The 25430-nt window shown below is 37.3% G+C and overlaps 1 protein-coding gene across 1 annotated transcript in view; it reads left to right on the top strand.

Annotated features, from left to right (window-relative positions):
• The window catches only part of ITPR2 (inositol 1,4,5-trisphosphate receptor type 2), a 469109-nt gene that overhangs the window by 242154 nt on the left and 201525 nt on the right, over positions 1-25430 (top strand). Inside the window, exons 35-37 of the mRNA XM_055318489.1 lie at positions 1786-1976; positions 6999-7141; positions 12519-12627. Of these exons, the coding sequence (XP_055174464.1) occupies positions 1786-1976; positions 6999-7141; positions 12519-12627 (443 nt within the window). The remainder of the gene's footprint in view (positions 1-1785; positions 1977-6998; positions 7142-12518; positions 12628-25430) is intronic.

Genomic DNA, 25430 nt, shown 5'->3' with positions numbered 1-25430 from the left:
GTTTATTTGTGCAATTATATTTTAATTTCCAAGATTTCTATTGCTGATTTTCTAGTAGTATATACTCACATTTTCTGAAGACAATAATCAGAATTATTTAAATATTTTTCGTTCTTCCCTGAATCCTTTCTGTTTTCACTGGACCAGTTATTCTTAATGCTCTTAGTTTTCTCTATGATTCTTGGTGGTGTGATCTTGGTTATAAAGGCCTGTGCTGACTGTATGGGATCCACTGCAGTTTTGAGGGTCTGTTTCTCTGCTAGCATTCTTGTATAAATGACACATCTGACCCAGAGTTTTGGGTAAGGGGCTGAGAAATGATATGCAGACTTTCCTTTGGGGGGTGTGTGTGTGTGTGTGTGCACCTGTGTGAAGCAGAAAAACAGCTGAGAATACTAACAAGGGGTAAAGTAGGAGAGCTTTGCTCAGGAGTTAGAGTCTTGTACATTTTCTCTTTTCACTGGAGCTGCCTCTTATCTCTCCCTTATTCTACTCCTTATTTGATGAAGATCTTTGGAGTTACTTCAAGCTTCTCTGTCAAGTCCTGACACCTTCATTTGGCATTATCTCCAGGCAGGAATTTCATTTTCATGAGAGGACGTTTCTGTGGTTCCCTAACTTTATCCTCTAGGTAAAAACTGCTGTTGCTAACTGCTCTGTTTATGCTAGTCAGAGGGAGGAGGACCTTAACTTCCCCAGCGATGTACATGCTGGTCTTTAAAGAGTTGCCCAGATAACTCCCCTATTATCACTCTTGGTGTTGGTTGACTCTGTTCTGAGGAAGACCTGTTACCACTCTTATCTCTTGTAGAGCAGTGTATGATCCTTGTCCTTCTCTGATGGACTCATCCTATCTTCATTCTGCTTACAAAAATGTTTTAACATTTCTGTTTTTCTTATGGGAGGCATTCTCATTTTTCCAGTACTGTGATAGAAGTCTGATGAAATAAAACCTTAAGGAATATAAAAAATCTGCAATTGAAGAGGGCACACATTGTTCATATGAGTCCTTCTTTCCCAGATTCACTGAAATGTCTATTTTATAGCTGTTTTACTACATGAGATTTTGTGTGTGCACACATGTGTGTGCATGCATGCATGCACATCAATTATACTAATGAATAGACTGGCAGGATTTTATCATGTGTTTTCTGTCTGCGTTCTTATTTTCCTTGGCAGCTGGGAAAGTACACGTTTGCATGGTTGTTTTACACTGTTTTTCTATATTGATGCTGTGTGAAGTGCATTTCAAACATTAATCATCAAGAAATCAAATAAGGTCTTGAATGTTTAATGAGCTCACTTTAATAATTGGCCATAAGAATTGAAATGCTTTCAAATTAAAGGCTTTTGTAGTTACAGAAAATGATTTAATGACAGTGCTTAAAGATTTGATTTTTCCCCTTTTTTTCTAGTTTTATTGAGATATAATTGACATATAAGATCATATTCATCTAGGGTGCACAACATAATAACTTAGTATATTCATATGTAGCAAAATGATTGTCACAATAAATTTAATTAATGCCCATCACCTCACATAGTTAGAATTTTTTCTTGTGATGAGAGCTTTTAATACTTATTCTATTAGACAATTTCAAATATATGATACAGTTTTAAGTATAGTCATCATACTGTTAATTATATCACAGAACTTATATTTTTTCTATTTGTTCTATGTTTATAAAATTATTTCAGTAATGTGTAAGAAGCTGTAGTCAAATTAAAAGAGAAAAATATTTTTTAAGAGAAAAATATTTTAATTCTTTCTTTTTTTTTTTTTAGCAAAGAATCGTGGGATCGCCATTCCAGTGGATTTGGACAGTCAAGTTAATACTCTTTTCCTGAAGAGCCATTCCAATATGGTGCAGAGAGCAGCCATGGGTTGGAGACTATCAGCTCGCTCTGGACCACGCTTTAAGGAAGCTCTTGGAGGGCCTGCTTGGGATTACAGAAATATTATTGAAAAGTTACAGGTACAATAAGAGCATGCAATGGCTTACCATTTTCTAAGTTATAATTTTTAATATATGTAGTAATGCAAGTAGAATATGTTTAAAAATATCAAGTTCTATTTGGGGACTAGGCTTTACCTTACAATTCCCTACCAATATTACCCTTTTTAAAAGCATGGCTTCCATGTAAAATTTGTTATTTTTAGTTCTGTGTAAAAATAATGATATATTATTTAATATGTTTGATAGCATAGTAATGGGATTGATTTATTTATTTGTTTGTAATGGGTTTTAATATCAAAATGATAATAATAATAAAAATGGAAAAACAAGTTACCATAAAGTCTCATGTAATAAATTAAATATTCATAACTTGCTTCGGTTTATCTCTTAGTATTCTCTTTGAGTCTTTTGGTGAAAGTGGTGTAAACACCTTTAGTCTCACATTATTTGCACAGTATCCCAATCCTGTGTTTGGCCTGGATTCTGGGCCATGGAGTAAAGAGAGACATTGTATTCATCTGCTCAGGCTGCCGTCACAATACCATAGACAGGGTGGTTTAACCAATAAAAATTTATTTTGTCACAGTTCTGGAGTTAGAAGCCCAAGATCAAGGTGGTAGCAGGTTTGTTTTCTTGTGAAGTCCCTTTCCTTGGCTTGCAGGTGGCTGCTTGGTCACTGTATCCTCATATGTTCCTTCCTCTGTGCACATACATGTCTGTATCGTTATTCCCTCTTCTTATAGGGACACCAGTCATAATGGATTAGAGCTGCCCATATGAATTCATTTTACCTTAATTACCTCTTTAAAGGCCCTATCTACAATTATAGTCCCATTCTGAAGTACTTCAACATATGAGTTTTGTTATGGAGACACAATTCAACCCATCAGAGAAATCTTCCCACCCACGTAATTGTAGACAATTTCATGGAGTAAATTAGGGTATGGTTTGAGGAAATTGTTTGGCTTGGAGAATAGTCAAGACATGAACTGGAATAAATATTGCAAGAGGTCACATGTAGAAAAATTGGTGGAGGTTCAGAATTTTAATAGCTTAGTGTTATATGTGATTAAAAAGACAAGTTAGACTCAGTATGAAAAACTTGAAGGCTATAGGTCATTAAAAATTTGGATGAAAATGTCATTATAAATTATTAAACAGTTATTGGTGTGCAGGAAAGAATGATCAGAAAGAGACTAGAAGAGGGAGGAGTAGTTAAGAATCACTAAGTATCTGGGGTGCCTCAGTGGCTCAGTCAGTTAAGCACCTCACTCCTGATTTTGGCTCAGGTCATGATCTCAGGGTCATAAGATTGAGCCCCATATTGGGCCCTGCATTGAATGTGGAGCCTGCTTAAGATTCTCTGTCGCTTTCTCCTTCTCACCTCCCCACCTTTTCTCTCTCTCTAAAAAAAAAAAAAAAAAAAAAAAGGAAAAAGGAAAAAGGAAAAAAAAAAAAGAATCACTAAATGTCTCAGCCAGGTGGCGGTATGAATGAATTGAAGAAACAGGTTACAACAGACCTGCCTTGGGTGGAGATACCAGAGGGAATGAGAGATGTTTAAGAGAAACTGATGATTGGAGACTAGGTGCTATTATTAAGACGTTTTATTGTGGGAGAGAAGGAGAGAATACAGTAGAAGGAAGTTGGCCATGGTCATTGATAATATGCTGAATCACATTAACAGGCTATTAAATTTATTGAAAGTTAAGTCTATATTTGGAGATATTCGTTGGAGCAGGGACAGCAGATGGTGTCACTAAAAGGGAGAATATAGTGATAAGAAAAACAAAGAACATCTTGTAAGAGGTCAGGAGTGACAGAATGGCTAAATAAGAGAGACAAAAGGCAGAGTCAGAAAGAAGAGGAGTCAAGTTTATGAGAGCAAAAAGAATAGAACATTTCAGAAGAGAGATGGATAGGAATGTTAGCCAGTATAGAAAGGGCATGCCTTGGTACACATCCTTTGGTACACTCGTTGGCATTAATTCAGTAAATATGTATTTGGTTAAAACTCAATATCAGCCACTGTGTGCTAGAGATGGAGCTGTGATCTCTGTGTTCCCATGGGGCACACATTCTCACCCATTATAGATGAATGATATAATGTTAGATAATTAAAATTGCTATGAATAAAATAAAGCACAGTAACAACATGGTGAAGAAATACTGGGAGAAGGATCTTACAGTAAGGAATTCTTCTCTGTTGAGGTGACATTTGAGCTGAGAACTAAATGAGGAAGAGGAATAATCTGTTCAAAGATTTGAGAACAGAGATTTTTATTGGGAGGGAATAATAAATGCAAAGGTACTTAGGCAGGATTGAAGTCAGTGGATTTGAGGAGCCAAAAGAAGCCCACTGGGGTAGAAGTTTAGTGAGCAAAGGAGGAAAGGATTATGAAATTAGAGGCCAAACCATGTAGAGACTTGCACGATAAGGCATTTGGATTTTATTCTAAGTGAGATGGCAAATCATTGTAGATTTTCAGTAGAGGATAAGAATGACATGGTTTACTTTTTAAAAGGTCACTGGATTTTGAGTGATGTATGGATTATATGGTCCACACATAGAAGCGGTGACTCTCTTGTATTAATTCAGGCAAAAGACGATGGCAGCTTGGCTTAAGGAGGTAGAGATAAGAATGAAGAGAAGTAGATGAATTTTAGATAGATTTGGTTGCAGGGCCAACAGCACTTGGTAGATGGGTGGATGAGTTGTGGGATATTGGAGAAAAAGAATAGAGGATATGATATGATTGAATTATCTCTAAGATAGGGAAGAATAGGAGAATTATATTTAGGAATTCTGTGTGTGGGATTTTTAAGTTTGAGTTGCCTATTTAGATATACACGTGAGCATGTCAAACAGGCAGTTGGATTTTTGAGTCTAGAGTGGTTTGGAAAGATGTCTATGCAGGAAATATAAATGTGGAATGTTCTAGCATATAAATGATATTAAAGCCATGGACTTGGATGAGATTTCTCATAAGAAAGGATCAGGAACTACTGGGAGTTGGTGAAGAAATGGTCAGGACATAGGTGGAAAATAGAGAAAGTGTGATGTCACAGAAGCCAAGGGCAAAAAGGTTTTGACAGCATAGAAACAGGTGTGTAAGTTTAAACCTTAGAAGTGGTTGGGTAAGACGAGCACAGCAAAGTAACCACTGGATTTGTTAATAGGGAGATGATTGCAACTAACTGGTACTCAACAGTAATGATTACATTTATTAAGGAATAATATGTGGCCGGTATGTGTTAGAGGCTATTCTGTGTACTCTTTAATCCTCACAGCAAACTCATGTGGTTGTGAGGATCATTATCCTAACTTTTCACATGGAGAACTAACAAGTTAGAGAGATTACATAATTGGCCTATGATCAAAATAAAAACTGAAGACAGTATTCACACCATAGGAGCCTGAACACAATTTGTTTAGTAAATGAAATGAAGAGAGGTAAACTGAAAGATAGTCATATTTTAGCAGCATTTTATTAAATATGACCACATTTGATAAACATATTCTCTCACCACATTATATAATATCTAGTTTCCAACTTGTGTTATTGCCTTCCCGGTAGTTTCTTTCAGCTGTCATCAGAAATTTCTCAGAAAGCTTGTTAGAATAGTTGAAGTAGAAATGATCACTTTTGTTAAAAAGGGAAGAAAGAGTAAACAAGAGTTAACTCCTGAAATCTAGCCATAAGAGATCAAGAGAGAAATCTAGCCATAAGAGATCAAGAGAGATCTATGATGTTCTACCTGAAAGTAACAATAAGTGATTGGCAATCAGTTTTCTGCTGACCAAAATATATCACAGGGTACGTCTGAATAAAATATTGCTTTATGTGAGAAGGGTTTTTTTTGTCTTTTAACATAGTTATTTTAAAAACAAAAAAAAGGGATGCTTTAGTCATTATATTAAAGAATGCTCAGTAAATTGTCATTGCCCACAGATCGTTTTGGAAACATGTCAGTGAGAATACTTTCAGCTATAATTAACACAATTTTAATTATAAGTGTCTTAAACAATAAAAAACATATCATTGCACATAGCAAGGAATCTGCAGTTGGGGCTCTTTTCACATTGGTTAATAGCTCAACAGGTCAGGACCCTAACATTGTTGGTCTGTTGGCCTTCAGCTTAAGGCTGGTTTCCAAAAGTCAAATGAGGGCTGCTTTACATTTTGGGTTCATATTCTTAAGCTGTCCTTAGAGCCGTAGGTAGTTTCAAAAGAGTTCACTCCTGCCTCCCCTAACCCACACCACTGCCTGCTCAGCTGGCATCACCCTGTGTCCTGTTAGCTAGGACTGTGCCACATAATCATGTCTAGACTAATCACTGGCAGGGAAACTAGAATGACCATGACTGGCTTAAACTAATCAACCATGACCCTAAACTGAGGAGGCTCATTCTCCCAGAGGATGTTGCTGCCTAATTGAGAAACAACATGGGGATCCTATCAGCAAGGAGAAGGATGAAGAAAGGCTGTTGGGTAGGTGACCAATAATGTCTATCAAAAAGATGTAATTTGAAATAGTATTAAATGTCATTGAACCTTTGTGAAGTGCTAGTACTGCTTCAAAGAATATATCAAGGAATTTCCCCATTGGAAGATATGGTTCATTCCAGATGACCAGAAATACATATGGGATCTTTTTTTTTAAGCTGTTCCTCAAGCATACCCCAATTTATTCTAATTTGCTAAATACCTATCATGTCTCCATTAAAATCCTGGATACTATAGGGCTTGTAGTAGTGACTTCACTGACTTTTCAACCTTGTATATATATTCTTAGAAATAATATTCCTATCCACCTGTCTCTTATCTTATAAATGAAAAAGGTGACCCAAGCAGTATCCATACAGAAAACCAGCTAACACACCTAAGGCACAGACACTTGATGCCATGGGAAGGGAGGGTATAGCTCTGAAATTCCCATGTCTTATATCTGGTTAGTATTCTTAGGCTTGTCATAATCTTCAAATGATGAGATCTGCCTTGGGTCTTCATGTGGGTTCTCTTGTGCTTTATTCCTTAGGATGTAGTGGCCTCCTTGGAGCAACAGTTCAGCCCGATGATGCAGGCTGAATTCTCAGTGTTGGTTGATGTGTTGTACAGCCCAGAACTACTGTTCCCTGAGGGGAGTGATGCAAGAATAAGATGTGGCGCTTTCATGTCCAAGTAAGTGGGTATAATCTGAGATTCTACTAGAGTTACAAAACCCAGATGGCCTTTAACACATTTCTGCTTTTTAACTCTGCTGGTACATGATGACAATCCACAGAATATGTGAAAGATCTGACATCCATGTTAAAATATACTTCTAAAATTTTTGATTTGATTCAGTTGAAATTTTATTTTGAGAGGGCCATGTTATATTTTACTAAAATTTACTGAAAATAAAATGTCGTTATTGGACATGGAATAGCACATGAAATAATATTTTGATTCTAATTCATCTCTATTCCTTTCTAATTCCACTCACACTATGTGATGTGACCTTCAAAATGATTCCTGTTTAAAGTCACTTCTTTTCATTAATAGAGAGGAAGGAAGGGGAACTAGGATTTATTGAGGTCTTGCACAAACACTCTGAGAGATTGAAAGTTCAGGCTCATTTTAGCAGCAGGAAGGCTGAGGCATGTTTCAGGTGAAGCGCTGTGGCGTCTCCGCCCAGCCCTCTGCCATGCCACTTTGACCATCTTCATCTGCAGCCTTCTCATCTACTTCTTTAACCATTTTTGTGGTATTGTCAGATCTAGTATAACTGATGTGTTTATCCCAGAATGTTTCCATTTTAGTGGTAAAAGAGCAATTCTCAAGGAAGAGCTGCAAGTTGTGAGAGAAACTGTAATTAGCTCCAGAAAAAGAGACATATCTGAATGTTGAGGGCACTCTGAGTGATTCGCTCAAGAAGGCCAGTCAGAGGTACTTGTCTTCTTGGATGGAGAGTTGGAGAAGGCTGCCAACCCCTTTGACCATATCCATCACAGCTAATTCCTCCATGGCTGAGGATATTGCAACACCCCCCCCGCAAATCAACTCTGATGTGGGAGGCAAAGATGGAAGGACTAGGGGACACAAGAAGTGTGTTCCTTCCTTTTACCGGTTAAGCTGGATTTGGGGAGAGAAAACAAGAAATGGGGTGAGAACTGACAGTAGGAATCATGTTGAAGAATAGGCAGGGTTTCTGTATTATGACCAGAATTGTGGATGCTTAGTTCTAGACCCACTATATCTTATGGGGACGAGGAAGAATGTGTTTGGACACTTGCCAGTCTTCTAATAAGAATTTTTACTGAAGAGATCCAGAGTATCCGCAAAACTGATGATCATGGAAACCATTAGAAAAAAAATAAGTAGAACTATTCACTAGTAGTTCAGTATGAAAATAGGGTCTTTGAGAAATACTCTTTACCTCTTGTGGATGTATATCAATGCATAGAATGTGAATTAAAAACTGTGTAGTAAATGAGAATTGCAATTCCAGGAAATTAATATGATGCTATGGATATATCCCAGAGACTTGATAGTCTAGGACAGGGGCTGGCAAACCCTGGGCTTCAGGGTAAATTGGACCTTTTGATCATTTTTTGCAAATAAAGTTTTATTGAAATACAGCTACACATTTTCATTCATATATTGTGTGTGGCTACTATTAGCGGTGTCACCTAGTTGTCACAGAGGTTATTGGGGGAGCCCACGAGACCTAAAATGTTTACTCTTTGGCTCCTTTAGGGAAAAAAAGTTTGCTGACTCTGTCAAGAATTAGGCTGTCAATACAGCTGTTACTAGTTACATGTAACTATTTAAATTAAAATTTAAATTAATAAAAATAAAATCTTCAGTTCCTCAGTTATATTTGCCACATTTTAAGTGCTTAATTGCCAAATGTGGCTAGTGATCAACAAATTTGATAGCACAGATAGTGAACATTTCAATGATTGCAAAAAAAGTTCTATTGGATGACACCTGTCTAGTTAAAGATGTAGATGTAGGTCTATGAAAATATATAAAGTAACTCAAAATGCCAAGAAAATATTGGTCTGTGCTGAACATGTGCTAAAAGCAAATTTGTTGCAATACCAGGTAACTAAAAGGAGAAGAAATGGAGCAATATAATAGTGGGAACGTATTGCAGATATTACACTCAGATGGGGGAAAAAAAGATGTTACATACTTTAGTGGTTAGAGAAGAGATTTTTGTGCTATTATGATTGTAGTATGGCCAGCGGCTCAGGAATGTCTGTTTTCTGCTCTAGTGCCTATCCTGCTCCTTCCTTAACTCTGTGAAGAACCAAGGGTTTTATTTGCAAGAATATCTAATAAAATGAGAATCCAACTTTATTAATAGCTATGCAAGGGGCCTTGTATTACTGCGCAGAGCTCTCTGGTAAAGCTTAGCTGGAGAATAGAGCTTAGGTCCAGAGGCCTTATTGGGCCTCTGACTTCCTGAAATGAATTTATTTTTTGGAACTTGTTGACTCAGATGGGTCTGCTGGAGAATGTGAGGGATAGATCCCAGGAATGATCCCAAATTCGCATATCTACTTTGTCACATAAATTGAGAGAGAAGAGAATAAAGAGAGAATAAGTCAATGTGGGTGTTAACCTGTAAGGCATCTGGTTACAATCTATTCAAATTAGCACTTACTCCTCCCTTATGAAGGATAATCCCAGAGTTTATCAAACTGTGGGATGTGAATCATTTATGGGTTTAAAGATTAATTTAGGGAGGAGAGACAACCATTAATTTAAAAAATGAATTGAGAAATAAAAATAAAATAAACATAAAAATCAGAGTACATCTCATACAGTAACTTTTGTGTTAGTTTAATACACTACACACATGTATTTATATGGTAAGTTGTTTTGTGCAACTTATTTTTTACTTAGATCATAGAAAACATATTAGAAGGCCACAGATTTTACTCAACTGGGATATCATGTAAGGGATGAATACTTTTTATAATACCCTAGCAAATAGTATTCACCATCATGCTTGATATTTTCACATGGTTAGTGAATGAAGTATTTATCTAAAGAAAAGTTAAAGAAAATTAAAATAGACTGAGGGGGGAAAATCAAAGGAAATTTATGAAGCTCATGAAAACTATGTTCATGCCTTAAAGGACTGTCATGCAAGAGAAAGGACCAATAGCAGAAGTTTCAGGAAAGCAGGTGTTTTCCTTGCAAGGAGAACTCTATAACAGTTATTCTGCTGGCTCAACCTGACCACGTGGATATAGAACACCTTGCCCGGAGTTCACATGTCTGAAAGGAAATCACTGTTCCTTCACTGTATGCTACTCTTTCAGCATGACATGGGTATCACTTAAAAGTATCACTGTCTATTTACTCACCCTGTCCATAAATTTCAAGTGTCTTCATCTTCCCTTCCTCCTCCTCTTCCGCTTCTGACTTGTCATTACTTGCCAAGTCCTGGCTATTTTATTTCTATATGGCTTCCTGGATGATTACTCTCATCACATGCTCTGTTCATCCCTTGCCTTGTTCTTACTCTTCTGGGTCATCTTTCACATGTAGGCAGGGTCATTTGGGTCCTTTAAAATAGAAGTCCTCTGTGTTCAATAGACCAAATTCCAGACTCTTTAGTGTAATATTCCCAGTTCCTCCTTTTCAGATTGCATCTCTCCCCCCCCTTTTTAAAAAAGATTTTATTTATCCAATCATGAGAGAAGCAGAGAGAGAGGCAGAGACATAGGCAGAGGGAGAAGCAGGCTCCCAGCACGGATCCTGATGTGGGACTCGATCCCAGGACTTCGGGATCATGACCTGAGCCAAAGGCAGACACTCAACCACGGAGCTACCCAGGCACCCAGATTGCATCTCTTATAAATCTTTTCTTTCATTCTTCATGTGCCAGCTTGTTAACTGGCAATCAGAGTACTTAGCATTTCCTGGACAGGAAGGTCAGCTTTCTGCCTCTGCCCTTTGTTCATATTGTTCCCTTTGGAAGGATGCCTTCTCTCTCCACCTTTCCCTGCCAGGTGAAATCTTCATCATTAAAAGTTATCTCTTCACTGAAACCTCTGATCAACCCTAGAAAGTTTCTACAGAAGAATGTAGTAGATTATGGCATTTGCCTTTACCTATGTTGTAATACTTATCATATCATGTAAGAGGTGTCTGTGTGGGGACTCTCTTCACAGTAACTCTGAGACTTAAAGGATTAGTAAATGGATCATGTCACCACAGAATGGTGCTTCACACCCTTGGCTTTGTGGTAAGATGGACATAGGTCTATTTCCAGATCCCACCACTTAATGATTGTGTAACTACAGGCAAGTTGCTTTATCTCTCTGGACCTCTGTTTTCTCATGAGCTCAATAGTAGAACCTGTAGCATTGGCTTGTTGTGAGGATGAATTGAGAGAATCCATGGGAAGTCCTAGTACTTCACCTTGACACCTGATATGCACTGACTAGTCATTATCTAGTGAAAGCTTACTTTTCCTCGGGGTTATGTCCCATAGTAATCCCATTATGTCATTGAAATGGGACCATTCCATTGTGCTTGACATCATTCTGTTTTTCTAGGAAGACACGTCTCACAGGGTCATTGTGAGAACCAGCTTTTTCAGAGTTATATATGATAAGCTATGCATTCTGATTATAAACATTTTACTTAATTTTGAGTTCTTTAGGATGGTATATAGCTACGATCCTCACACTTTTCTCCTGGCAAAACACCAGTGCAAAGAGTACCAGTATAAAATCAGAATTTTTGCCCAAATTATAGTAAAAATAGTATGTGGATAGACTGTCTTGATATTACTTTGTTGTTGTTGGGGTTTTTCGCCCTTAATCACATAACTGCTTGTTTCTACCAAGCCCTAGTAGGGAAAAATAGCACATTATTATTAATTTTTTTATTTTTTTAAAAGATTTTATTTATTTATTCATGAGAATACACAGAGAGGAGAGAGAGAGAGAGGCAGAGACACAGGCAGAGGGAGAAGCAGGCTCCATGCAGGGAGCCTGACGTGGGGACTCGATCCTGGGTCTCCAGGATCACACCCTGGGCTGCAGGCAGCGCTAAACCACTGAGCCACCAGGGCTGTCCAGCACATTATTATTAATGGAAACTGGAAAGCAGCCCATTATCTAAGGTTGCAATGTTGTGTACCGCTACTTAGCCTATGTAATTAAGGTAATATAGCCTATAGAAAATAATATAGTATAATATAATACAATATGCTGCAAATATTCATATTTCTCTACTAGTAAATTTGTTTTAGTTTATATGATGGGATTGAAGATAATTAGTGTCTCATGGTCTTTTAGTGTATTGTGTCCCATTAAAAGTATGCTACTTGAATAAATTTTAAAACAATGAGATATACTGCCTGTAAAGCAAAGGATATTTTATATTAAAAGTTTGTGAGCTGAAGTGTAATTTTAAAAGTTTTGAAAATATCATGTTTACTTAATATTTTCAAATAATAGCCTGACTTTTTTCCCTCTAGTATATGATGTTAGTATATAGCCTGAAGACAAAGCACTGTTGTATTTAAGATTTAATCTTCTGCTTTAAGGTTGATTAATCATACAAAGAAACTAATGGAGAAAGAAGAAAAGCTGTGCATTAAAATTCTTCAGACTTTACGAGAAATGCTAGAGAAGAAAGACAGCTTTGTGGAAGAGGTATTTTTTTTAAATTTTAGTATTTGAAAATAGAGTTTCTAGTATACTGTAACCAATGAATTACATAGGCTATGAGATGATTGCTTGTATTACATATTGATGGCATGTGTACTTAGATGAATTAGATAATTTCAGTTTGTATGGTATTCATCTTTCATGCCTGCTTTGAATTGAGAAAAAACTAAGATTGGAATGGCCCAAGTATTTGGCTCATTTGTTTTATGATATTTTATCTTGAATATGTATATTTTTCTCATAGAGACCAAATGACCTTTTCTACAATGAACAACTGAGATTCATTATTAAAATTCTCTATAACGTTCTCTGCATATTGAAATGGTCTATGTGTTTGGGCATAAGTGATCTTTTATTGTAAATATGTGTCCAGTTCATTTTCTATAGTATTGTGCCAGGTAATATAAAATAACACTATTGTTTTGTAAGTGGAATAGTAAGTTTCTATTCTTACCTATATAAATTTAAGTATTGCACAAATGATTTTTAGGGAATATAACTTATAGATAATAATTGTCATTCTGTTATTAAAAATGACAGCTCAGGTGCTCATTAAGAGATAGCTAGCAGCATGTTTAATACCCAAGGTGATACACTTAAATATAAAATATAAACCTAGTGAGGTGGGTTTTTTGTTTTTTTTTCTCTTTTTTTTAGCTAGCTACCTATCCTTTTATGTTAGATATCAAACAAAATTTGTATCATGTTCCTTAATGACTTTTGGTCTGATTCTGTAAATACTAATCATCTGATATGTTTAAAATTGGAAGAATTTTATTTATTAATTTATGTATATGCTATCTAATTCTAAAAAGATCGCAGTGGTAGGTTTTATTTTTAAATTTAATCTTATAGAAAGAAATGCAGTGGAATCTTGGATATTAATAGAAGGGGCATAACTTCAAAATACTTCATTTAAATCAGACGCTTGCTTTATAATCAAAATGACTTTTGCTTTGCATTAGTTCTCTTCATCATTTAAACTATGTTTGGGAAGCAAATTACAGAAATAAAAGTGGTCACTGAGATTTTGGCAAATGTTTCTTATGACATAGGACCCAAGAAAAATGCTTATAAATCTGAGTTTTTGGTATGCTTGTAAAAATGGTAAATTTCAGACTTTTTTATTGTCTTTCTCTGGTTCCTTAAAATACTGCTAAAGATGGCTTTAATTGAAGTACTAGATCCTAAAACAGGAAAATGGGGTCAATAAGGATTTTTGACAGAAGAATGAGGTTTACAATAATAGCTTGTGCTTAACCGGAGGTACATAAGAATTCCAATTTTGTGTAACAGATTATTATTGAACCACTCTAAAGGAAAAGAAGAAAGAAACAAAGTAAGATTTTACTTTGACTAGTCAAGAGTATTAGAATGTATCTCCCAAACCACCCTAGAATAAATCATACTGGCACCTGTTTCTCCTTTCCATTCCCATTGCTATCATTCATTCAGGGTTTCATTATTTCTTACCTAGAAAACTCCAGTAGTACACCTCTCTGAGACAGAGCTTGAAAGAAGGCAGAACTGCTGTTTTCAAAAGTCCAAGAAGCATCATTCTCATATGATATGATGTGAACGGCACCACCAGGACACGGCCCTTAGGGAAGAGTTAAGATGAAAAAGGCTAGTTGGGGTTATTCACTAAGTCAAACACACATACTATGAACAGTATTTAATGTTGGTATTGTTTCTGGGCACCGGGGATGAAAGGATAAATGACACAGCATGCCAGGGGCCACTGTGGGATATAATTCACATGCTAGTGGACTCTTGGAATATAGTCTGCAAAGATCATAAGAGTCTTCCAGAAAGAGTCAGGGGCTCTGCACTACCTTGGTGTTCCAGACCCTTCATTATGTCTCCAGTGCTTTTTGCCTCCATTAGTCCTCATCCATTAGCCTCCAGAAATCTGTATTGTTGGGTGCCTCAAATGTGCCGCAGGCTTATCCTGCACTGAACCTTGCTACCTTTGGAATCATGTATTACTGAAATCCAAACAAACCTCAATAACCCCTAGTGTTATCTTTGTGGAGTAGCTCTAATGGGGAGTACTTATCAGTTGTTCCAGCCAGGTGTGATTATTTTCTCAATAGAATTACCAAAATACTTTGTACCTCTCTTTTATGATGCTTCAGGCTATTTCTGAGTACTTAGTCCAAGCATTTATAAAGGATGTCATTGAGACCCAGAGACATTATATGATTTGTCATAGGTCACACAGCAAATGCCAGACCAGGAATTAGCTCAATTGTTCATGTCAGTGGAGGGGAGTCTAGGTGAAATGGCACTGGGTAGCAGGTTCAGAAACTGGTCAGAGATATTTTACAACTCATTGTGTGCTCTTGGAAAAAACCCTGATTATCAGTAGCAGGATTATAGGTGTCTGAGTTTTCATGATTGTATTAGTTTTCCATTTACCAAAAGTTTAAAAACCACACAGATTTATTGTCTTACAGTTTTGGAGATAAGAACCCTAAAATCAAGGTATTAGTAGGAGTATGTTTTATCTGGAGACTCTAGGGAGATGTTTTCTTTGCCTCTTCTAGATTCTTGAGGCCTCCTTCATTCCTTGGCTCGTGACTCAGTTCTCCATATTCAAAGCCAGCAGCATAGCATCTTCCAACCCCCACCACTGTTCTCTCACTCATACACACACACACACACACACACACATTGCATTGTCACACCTCCTTCTCTTACTCTGACCCTTCTGCCTCTCTCTTGTACTTACACGTATATTGGACCCACCTAGATATTTCTGTCTACTCTATCTCAAGATTCTTCACCATACTTGCAAAGTCCTTTTGCCATGTAAAGTAATACATTCACTGGTTCTTGTAGTTAGGGCATAGGCATAGTTGGGGCAGGCCACCATTCAGTCTGTCACAATGATTCTTTTACTGGTAGTGAGAAATGGTATGTAGTATGTAGATGGAGAATTTACATGTGGCTGATTAAAATCGCTAGGAAGAACACTTTAAATGTAAATGAATATAACACAAAATAAATATATAACATAAAAAACTTACAAATGTGGAGACACCCAGAATGGCATTAAGTCACAGAGGGAACTAATATCTGGTTGTGTAATAACTGGATTTCTACCACCAACAGGTTTTCTGTGTTCAAAGCATTTCCAAAAGATCTCTCAGAAGTAAATCAAAATACAGAAATCACACTGGGATACCAGGGTTTTTCACACTAGCTATGCTAATACAGGTTTTCCCTGCTGTGGAGTGTTCCTATAAAACCTTTCACAGGCCAAAATGGTATAAAGCAAATAAGTGATTACCATTAATGTAAATGGAAAATTTTTATGTATTCCTAGACCTAAGATATAACCTCTCAGGCATTTCTGATACCTTGGGACACATCTTGCTAACAAATGCACAGAATAAATGCAGATAAAGTAGAGGTGTTCATAGACACAGTTCAAAGCTCTGGTGGCTTGATGCTGAGATGCTTAGTGTGGTTTTCAGGGAAGGAACTTGGGGACACTGCTCTCGCTGCTAGGTTTGCTCGCTGCCTCCATCATGGCTCTGTGGCAAAACCAAAGATAAGTGACATTTTTGCTTTTTGCCTTTTTTAAAATAAAAGTGAAAATCTTCTTCAGATTTCTTTCAGTTAGCAAAAACAGGTACTAATGTAGGTCTTTTGTAAAGTGAATTTTTCAGAAGCATGGGGATATATTTCAGACTCCACCTACTTAAATTTAAAACCTCAAAAAAATCACCATTTACATTTATGTTTCTTTGGTTTCCAATATCAGAAGTTGTGTATATTTCTGTGGCTGGCAAAATTTTAAAAAATAGAGCAAGAAGCATAACTTTACTTCATGGTTGAACCAGATGCCTTTTGAAACAATTTCCAACTTTAAGATCCCAGTTTTTAAATTTTGTTTGCCTTAAGTAAAATCATCATGTAACTACATTTTATCTGGTATTTAGTCAATTATTTTAAAAGCATTTACAATTTATAATACTTGGATTGCAGTTCCTAGATGAATTTTACTTAATATTTTCTCCCTTGTTCATGTTTCTTAGTTTGTGCCAAAAGTTTGAGAGATAAGATGTGGTTGGGCAGTATCTTGAAGAGTCTCAGTAGAATAATATAAGTAGAGGAGAATTTAATTTTCTGTTATTCATGCCTGTGTGTGAATCATCTTGTGATCAAAGAAGTACTATATTTCATTACTATAAATTATAGTATTTAGTTTTATTGAAGGATAAAACATGAAAATTGTATATAAAAAGTCCTTAAGGGGAAAAATTACCAGTTTAATAAGAAATTCCATATAATGATTGTTAGTGTAGGTGCTTCTGGTAGGAAAGCAAAAAATTACAGAGGATATAATTCTAACAAGGTTAGTATTCCTTTGGGATTGGTCATATTTAAAAGGCTTTTTCTAGGTAACAACAGCAAGCCTATTTATTTGCATTAAAAAAATATATATGCTAACAATTTGGAAGGGAAAAGGAAGAGAAGGAATGGTGTAAAATGGCCATAGGACAGTATGATTTCAAATGTTCTCAATACTGAAAGCCATTTTGTCCCACTCTTATTTCTATGACCTGTCTACCACAAGAAAGAAAAACCTGATAGGACGTGTGTACTGTTGAACAAAGTGGTATGATTATAGCACCACACCATTGATTTGTGCATTTTTAAAGACATGTTAGATCCAGATCTGAGTAAAAAAGTTTACCTGACGTAGTAACAGAGGTACAAGCTATGCCAGTTGGATAGAGGTGGGTTGATGAAGAGAAGCATGGGACAAGAAGATTGTGTTCAGAGGATTGGTTTGGTTTTAAGGACTTTTTTTCCTTCATCTTATACTCTTTGATGTACATACCCATTAAGATTTATAGAGCATTGCAAATTATTCCTCTCATAAAAAGAGAAAAACGTATATAAATCATAAATATAGATGTCTATAAGCTCTGCCTCTAAATATATAACATTTGTAGTTTCTGTACTTTAGAAATGGAAAAGATAATGAGTACTGAAAATATTCACTCATAACCTGTGGAACTGGTAATGTAAAGGTCCTTTCCTTCTACTGGAGTCAGAGAAGTTGACCTATTTAGAATGCCAATCATAATTTCCCCATAGAATATTTTGCTATGTATTCATAAATTACACTGACATACATATGATCTACAGGACAACAAAGATATTTCAGTCAAATTCAATATTCTTAAAATGTTCAGGTTGCAATGCTGTATATCCTTGGAATTAATGGAAACTGCCTGTATAATAGTTATGGAGTGGTTTTAATAACTGATTTTATAAAGTGGTAGCTAGCTTTATCAGGAGCTTACTATATATCAGATACTGGCCCAGATCCTTTATATGTATTATCTGACTTTCATCTTTAAGCCCATGTAATAGGAGGCTTTATTACCTCCTTTTTTACTAGTGAGTAAACAGGTATAGAGTTTAAGGTCACACATCCAACAGGTGGAAGAGAGCTGGTATCCCAGCCCAAACATTTTGACTCTTGAGCTCACACTCTTTTTTTTTTTTTTTTTTTTTTTTTTTTTTTTTTTTTTAAATTTTTATTTATTTATGATAGTCACAGAGAGAGAGAGAGGCAGAGACATAGGCAGAGGGAGAAGCAGGCTCCATGTACCGGGAGCCCGACGTGGGATTTGATCCCGGGTCTCCAGGATTGCGCCCTGGGCCAAAGGCAGGCGCTAAACCGCTGCGCCACCCAGGGATCCCTTGAGCTCACACTCTTAATGAGCATATTAGAGCCAACCAGGATATGTGACTTGTAATCATAACCTTTTATTTGCTCAGATATTCAGCTAAATAAATGAAGAGTTATTTGATTTTACTCTTAATAAAATTTGCATACATATGTACTAGGAAGCATAAACCATTTATTTAGTGGGCTGCTAAGGAAAAGGCTTGAGATTTTAGACCAAGTAAATTGGGAACTGTATGAGGGAACGATATGACACAATAGTTGTAGGATTTTTCAAGAATATTGTTACAGACCTATGGATCAGTATCAGAGCTCCCCACATCCTACCCTGTGATCATGGTCTGAGCTGTTGGTACCCTGCATATTAGATTTAAAAGTTCTAAACAATACTTTATAAGATGACCATCATAGGCAGCCCCTTGTGGAATTGTGGCATTCAACAAACAGCACAACATCTAATTGAGAGCTGTGATCTTTACAAATGCCCAAGTGGGGTAGGTGGTATTTACACATTGAGCAGTGATGGCGGATAGAGGCTCCTTGATTTAAAACTTGGTATCTGGAGTGATATGGAATAAAGGTCTTTAAGAAATGATGCCTTCAGTTATTTTTAAGATACCTTCCATCAATTTTTTTTTCACTCTGTCAGCTTAGTTAATGAGAATTTATTCTTTTCCTCAGCAGGAAAAAAAAAATCATTGTAACTAATCTTTTATTTCTGATTTTGAGGAGCAGCAAAAAAGAATAAGCCAGAATTATACTAAGGAATTTACCTCCTACATCAAATATACAGACCTGTCAGTCTCGGCAGTAATCCCGTTGTTGCAAATTTGTAAATTGTATCAAGCTCCTCTTGTCATAAGAGTCTGTGCAGAATCATTCACCTTCCATGCATATACTCATTTCACTTTCTAGCAGACAAACATATTTAAGTAGAATTGCTATACAGAGTGCACAGTAGCTTAAGAATTTGATAATAACTGTTTTGCTAAGGGAAAATAAATTTCAGTTTTTAGCATCAGCTGCATTTTGTAGACTTTCTTATTAAATACACTTTAGAGGTGAGTGCGTTTTTTTTTCAATGTTCTAATGCTGTTTTAAACTAGATAAAATAAGTGTTTTTGCAAACGTGCTTTTTTAATCGTCTGTATAGTGTGTGTGTGTGTTTTTTTTTTAATTTAGGGAACTAAAAGGCTGGAAATACGAAAGTTAGTTGATGTCCCCTTACAGTAAGAGATCTGTTTTAGAAACATAATTAATATACTTTCACTTTGAGATCTTATTTTATGTTTTTATCCAGACAAGAAGACTGTGACTGTTAAGGTGGACATAAAAGCAAACATTTTTTGAAATTTATTTCTTTCAGTTGCTGAGCTGACTGGTCACTTGTTAAGCCATAAATTCACTGAATTTACCAGATTGTAGTCTTTGTAACCTCTTTATTGCAACAATTTACAAAGTTCTTTATTAACCTCTTGCCTCTACTTTTCCATTTTAAAATCTGACCTGGTATCATCATTGCCTCATCGGTTTTTGAGATATGCTGTGATTCTGTAGAGATCAGTGACTAAAAAGATCATGATGAAAATATTATCATCAGTATTCAAAGATTAGCCAACCATTCATTGTTGCTAGTTTGTCATTGTAGGTGAAAAATGGTATTGTGATTGAAGAAAACAAAGAACAAAAAGAAAACCACATGAAAATTAATATATTATGAAATTATGATATTAGTTCCTTCCAGCTAAATCTGAGTTAAACCTCTTTTTAGGAAGCATGCCATGATTATTTTCTTTTAACTTCGTGTTATTCTAGTTTGTAATCATTTCAGCACTTATAAAATCATCTGTCCTATTAACATCAGCCTTTTTTTTTAAGATTTTATTTTTTGTCTACTTATTCATGAGAGACACAGAGAGAGCGAGAAAGAGGCAGAGATACAGGCAGAGGGAGAAGCAGGCTCCATGCAGGGAGCCTGATGCGGGACTCGATCCTGGGACTCCAGGGTCAGGCCCTGGGCTGAAGGCGGTGCTAAACCGCTAGAGCCCACCGGGCTGCCCAAGATAACATCAGCCTTTTAATATCGATTTAATTAGGAAGAGTTTCTTTGCTGTATGTTGTTATTTTACATAAAGTAGAACCTCCTCAAAGGTCTGATGCATAAGATGAAGAAATGTCCAGAAGGCCTTTCAATGCTGAGGTTCTATGAGTTCTGCATTTCTCTTTGGTCCCACTCCATTCTCCATAAAATGCTGTACCTAGTGAGGGCGAAGACTAATGATCCTATTCGCTGGGAGTATTCCCACTGTCTAGTGTTGTCCCCTGTGCAAAGTTATTGGTCAGTAAGTGTTTGTGGACTGACCTATTTACACATGGTAGAAATAAATGTTACCAACTATCTGCAAGTACAATACATTGACCTTCGGTAGTGGTATCCAAGAAGTAGCTTCTATTTTTTTTTTAAATTTTTATTTATTTATGATAGTCACACACAGAGAGAGAGAGAGAGAGGCAGAGACACAGGCAGAGGGAGAAGCAGGCTCCATGCACCGGAAGCCCGATGTGGGATTCGATCCCAGGTCTCCAGGATTGCGCCCTGGGCCAAAGGCAGGCGCTAAACCGCTGCGCCACCCAGGGATCCCCAAGAAGTAGCTTCTAGAATTATCACTTCAAGTTCCACTTTCTGTCTCCTTGCAGTCCAGGAAATGGCAGATTTCTTGATACTTTGGCATGCAGAGTTGGGCCAGCAGTGGATAGAGGGATGGCATAGAGGGATGATGAGGAGATTATCTTGCAGAAAGCACATTGTTGGATGGACTGTGCAGTCCTTGTTACTGTCAACTTGGAAAGCAAAAGGGGAAGGAGTGGAGGTCCCACAGTGATGGTGGGAGCTCAGCCAAGGGAGGCTGCAACAGAGGAAGGATGACCAGATCTGAAAGCAGGCAAATGGGAGGAAGGCTCCAGCGCCTGAGCTTTTCTCTCAGGAACAACTGAAAGGACCCTGGGAAGAACTAGGGAGTGACTCAGGCCGCAGAAGGAGGAAAAGCTCACTGTAAAACCAGGGGAATGAGGTAGCAGCTGGGACTCTGGAGAGAAGAGAGGGCCTAGGCATCCAAACCAGGACCTGAGTCAGCTTAGCTAGAGTAATAGCTGAAGCGTCCAGCTGTGATCTTGAGTAGCATCAGGATCTCCTGCCACAGGGAAGGAAGGTTGGTGTTGGAGCTGGTTTGGTTGTTCCTGTTGTAAGGAGGAAAAGGTACATGGAAAGTTCGTGAAGCAGTTTGGGCCTAATACGTTTTATCTTTCTATCTGTACATTCATTTCTGGACTACTATTTGCACAGATCCTCAGGCAGGGAATATATAATCTGGTATGTGAGGTACTAAAGCTACATTATTATTATTATTATTATTATTATTATTATTAATGTTGTTGTTACTTTGTTGACTGTGGAACTCTAGAGAAGCCATTTACAGAGCAATTATGTGTGTGCTCTTGGGTCCTCATTGTAACTCTCTGAGATAGAAAAGTATTTTTTAATCTCCATTTTATAAGAAGATTGAGGCAGAGAGGGTAAAATGATCTAGTAAGAACCATATTATGAATAACTGACAGAACAGGGATGTGAATCAAAGTTTTCTGAGTCTGCTCTGCACTTGAAGTTTTTCCACATGGGAGAGAATTAAATAATGCTGGGGGAAATAAATGATAATTTAAATTTTCTTTTACTTTTTGAAAACACCTCTTTGAGATTTTTACTTATTTTACAGGAATTTGAATCTGCAGGTTCAAGAAATCATAAAAGAAGATTTTTTAAAAAGAAATGTATTCTTTAAACAAAGATTTATTTATTTATTTGAGAGAGAGAGTGGGGCGGGGGAGAGAAGGAATCTTCAAGCCAACTCCCCACTGAGTGTGGAGCCCAATGCAATAGTTGATCTCATGACCTGAGATCATGACATGAGCTGAAACCAAGAGTCAAATGCTTAACTGACTGAGCCACCCAGGTGCCCCAGGGAAATATATTCTTATCCACCTTTCGGTACATGCACTAAGAAATAGTAACAGCTAACACTTTCATGGTGTTTACTGTTATAAAAACCAGATGCTTGCATAAAAGAGTTAGAATGTTACTTTATTTAGCCCTATAACAACATACTGAGAAAACTGTAGTATAGAAAGGTTAAGGATCTTGACCAAGGTCACACAGAAAAAAAAAAAGGATGAAAACTCAGGGTGTCTAGCTCCAGTGCCCATGTTTACCATCACTACATATTCTTTTCTGGGATCAATGTTTTATTCTCTTTTGGGATCAATTTACAAAGCTGTAGGACTGTCACCCATGGCTTTCAAAGGAAAATGACTTTCCTGTTTAAAATAACACAACAAACCTTAAGATATTTTTTTGTGTGTAATGATTTTGAACATCTACTGTTTACTGATTTTTTTTCAGAGTAAGCTCAGTTTTTGCACATTCTGTCTGCTGCTTGAACATCTCAAGCATTTTTAATAAATCCTAGTTACGATGAAACAACACACGTTTTGAATATTTGCAGATTGCTCAGTGTATTGCTCAGTATTAGGTTTATCTTTACTTAGTTGTTCCTAACCTTTGGCTGAATTTTTTTTAAAGATTTTATTTATTCATTCATGAGAGACACAGAGAGAAGGGCAGAGACCCAGACAGAGGGAGAAGCAGGCTTCCTGTGGAGAGCCCAATATGGGACTCAATCGCAGGACTCCAGGATCCCGACCTGAACCAAAGGCAGATGTTCAACCACTGAGCTACTACCCAGGCATCCCTGGCTGAATTTTTCATTAAAACTCGAATTATAGACTATACTATTTCTGTTATGTAATAGAGAAAACCAGTATGATGTGTTAATAAATACAACGTAGCAACTTGGTCTAATGAGTTGGTGGCCCAAAATCTAAATGAGGACATGTGGACAATCATAATCAAATCAAATGCTTTTAATTGATATCAGATAGATGGTGCAATGTTGAAGATAGTGACTCACAAGACTTGTATTTAAATTCCATCCCAAGAATTACATTGATTTCACTTTCTCTCAAAAAATCAGAGTGTGATAATCAGAGAAGTGCTTGCCAAAAGGTAAGTGCTAACCAGCAATAATCTCAAACTTGGGCATACTCTTGAGAAGGATGCTTGCTTTAGGCTTTTCACCCCCTACTCACCTACCACCATGGTGTGTGTAGTCATTTATTCATCTGTTCATTCGCCAAATAGGCTGCCCTGTATGCAGACTGGCTAAGAGTCCCTTATCCCCTTGGTAGTTAGGACCGCTGGCTACTAGCCCCATCGCTCACTCTCTTGAGAGAGACTGTTGATGATCAAGTCTATCACACTTTTACCATTCAGTGCACAAGGTGTAAGCACAAGATCCCTCCAGTCCTCCCCTGTGTAGCCATGGCTTTCCATATCTCCATGCCCTGATGCTGTCATATCTCTCCTCCTCAGTCCCTCAGGCTCTTCCTGTCCTGCTCTGTCCTGTTCTGCAAATGTTCCTGTGTCCTTAACTTCTCCAAGTGTTCCCTCCACCTTCTTGCTCTTACTGAAGACTCCATCTTCCTTAAGGCCTCCCTGTCTTCTCAGCAGCTCTGTCCAGTGGAGTTACTTTCCCTCTCATATGAAGAGGCTTTGTGTCCTGTTACTTCTCATTGTTACTTGTAGCCTGATTCCTCTGCCCTCTTTTAAATTCTGAATCTCCTTTGAGGGTAAGGCTTCTTTTTTTAATTTAAATTATTTATTTATTTATTTATTTATTTATTTATTTATTTATTTGAGAGAGAGAGAGAGAGCGCATGAGCAGGAGGAGGGACAGAGAGGGAGAAGCAAACTCCCTGCTGAGCAGGGAGGCCAAGGCGGGGCTCAATCCCAGGATTCCGGGATCATGACCTTAGCCAAAGGCAGATGCTTAACTAACTGAGCCACCCAGGTGCCCTTAGGTTAAGGCTTTTTGTGTCATCCTGGCATCTACCAACAACCCCGTCATTCCCGCTTATCCATCCAAGACTTTGGAACCTGTCTCCTATTCTGTATCTTGGTTCCCAGACCTATTATCATCGGAGGTGACTCTAGTCCTCATGGACCATGTAGCCAATGTGCTGGCTTCTCAGGCCCTTGCCCTCTGTAACTACACTGGCCTTCTTGTCACCATGTCCGTCACCCACTTCTTCTGTACCACCTTGGAAGTTTTCATCACCTGGAACTGCTTCTTTTCCACGGTAGCCAATTTAGGCATCCCACTGGCTGACTTTTACTTTCCCCCGTTCAGCTTGCTTGTTGGGCTACATCTGTTATGACTGTCCTTTTACTTAAACAGATCCATTGACCCCTGTGAGGTCCCACTTGTTCAATTTGCACCCTTCCTCTGCTTATCAACCTGAGATTTCGTAGTCATAAGCCCAAGGACTGAGCAGCTGTTTTAAGATGGGTCACTAACAAAAAGTCCCAACAAAACAGTGTAGATGAGGGGAGGGATGCTTTCTCCTAAGAGAATCAGAATATTGTTGCAAAAAGTTAGGAGAAAGGATGCCCAGCAGGCAAGACACCACCAATGACCACACCGATTTCTTCTGCAATTTCTTCCTGACAGAGTTATTTAGATGATCTGAGTTATTTGGCTCGTTTTCTGTTCATGTTCCACCTCGACTGTGTATGCCACCTCTTTCCAACTGAAACCAGAAATCTTGGCTCAAAGTTCCCTTACAAAAAAAGCTTCTACTTCACTATATACACAGGCACTCTGTGTTCTCCAAAATTGAAATGACTGAAGATATCTTTTCTCAAGGCTGAGAAAACATATGGACGAGAGTATGCTACTTCTCATAGTCTGCAGCCTTTTGACAAGACATCTGCTACAACATTTTTTGTTCTTGGATCATGGACTGTTGTTTGCCAATTGTTTTCATAAATATTAATCCTTGAAATCTTGACTGACATATAAGTTGTTCTTTTTGGATTCTTTTCTTCTTTATATGCACCATCTTTAAATAATTGTGTCACAATATAATAAACAAGGGTTTTCTTATGAAAAATGCCTATTTTAAA

The sequence above is a fragment of the Nyctereutes procyonoides genome, unplaced genomic scaffold (genome assembly GCF_905146905.1).
Source record: "Nyctereutes procyonoides isolate TBG_1078 unplaced genomic scaffold, NYPRO_anot_genome, whole genome shotgun sequence".
In the NCBI taxonomy this organism is placed as follows: domain Eukaryota; kingdom Metazoa; phylum Chordata; class Mammalia; order Carnivora; family Canidae; genus Nyctereutes; species Nyctereutes procyonoides.
Note: the sequence above shows the minus strand (reverse complement) of the source record. Positions and strands in the feature narration are given on the sequence as shown.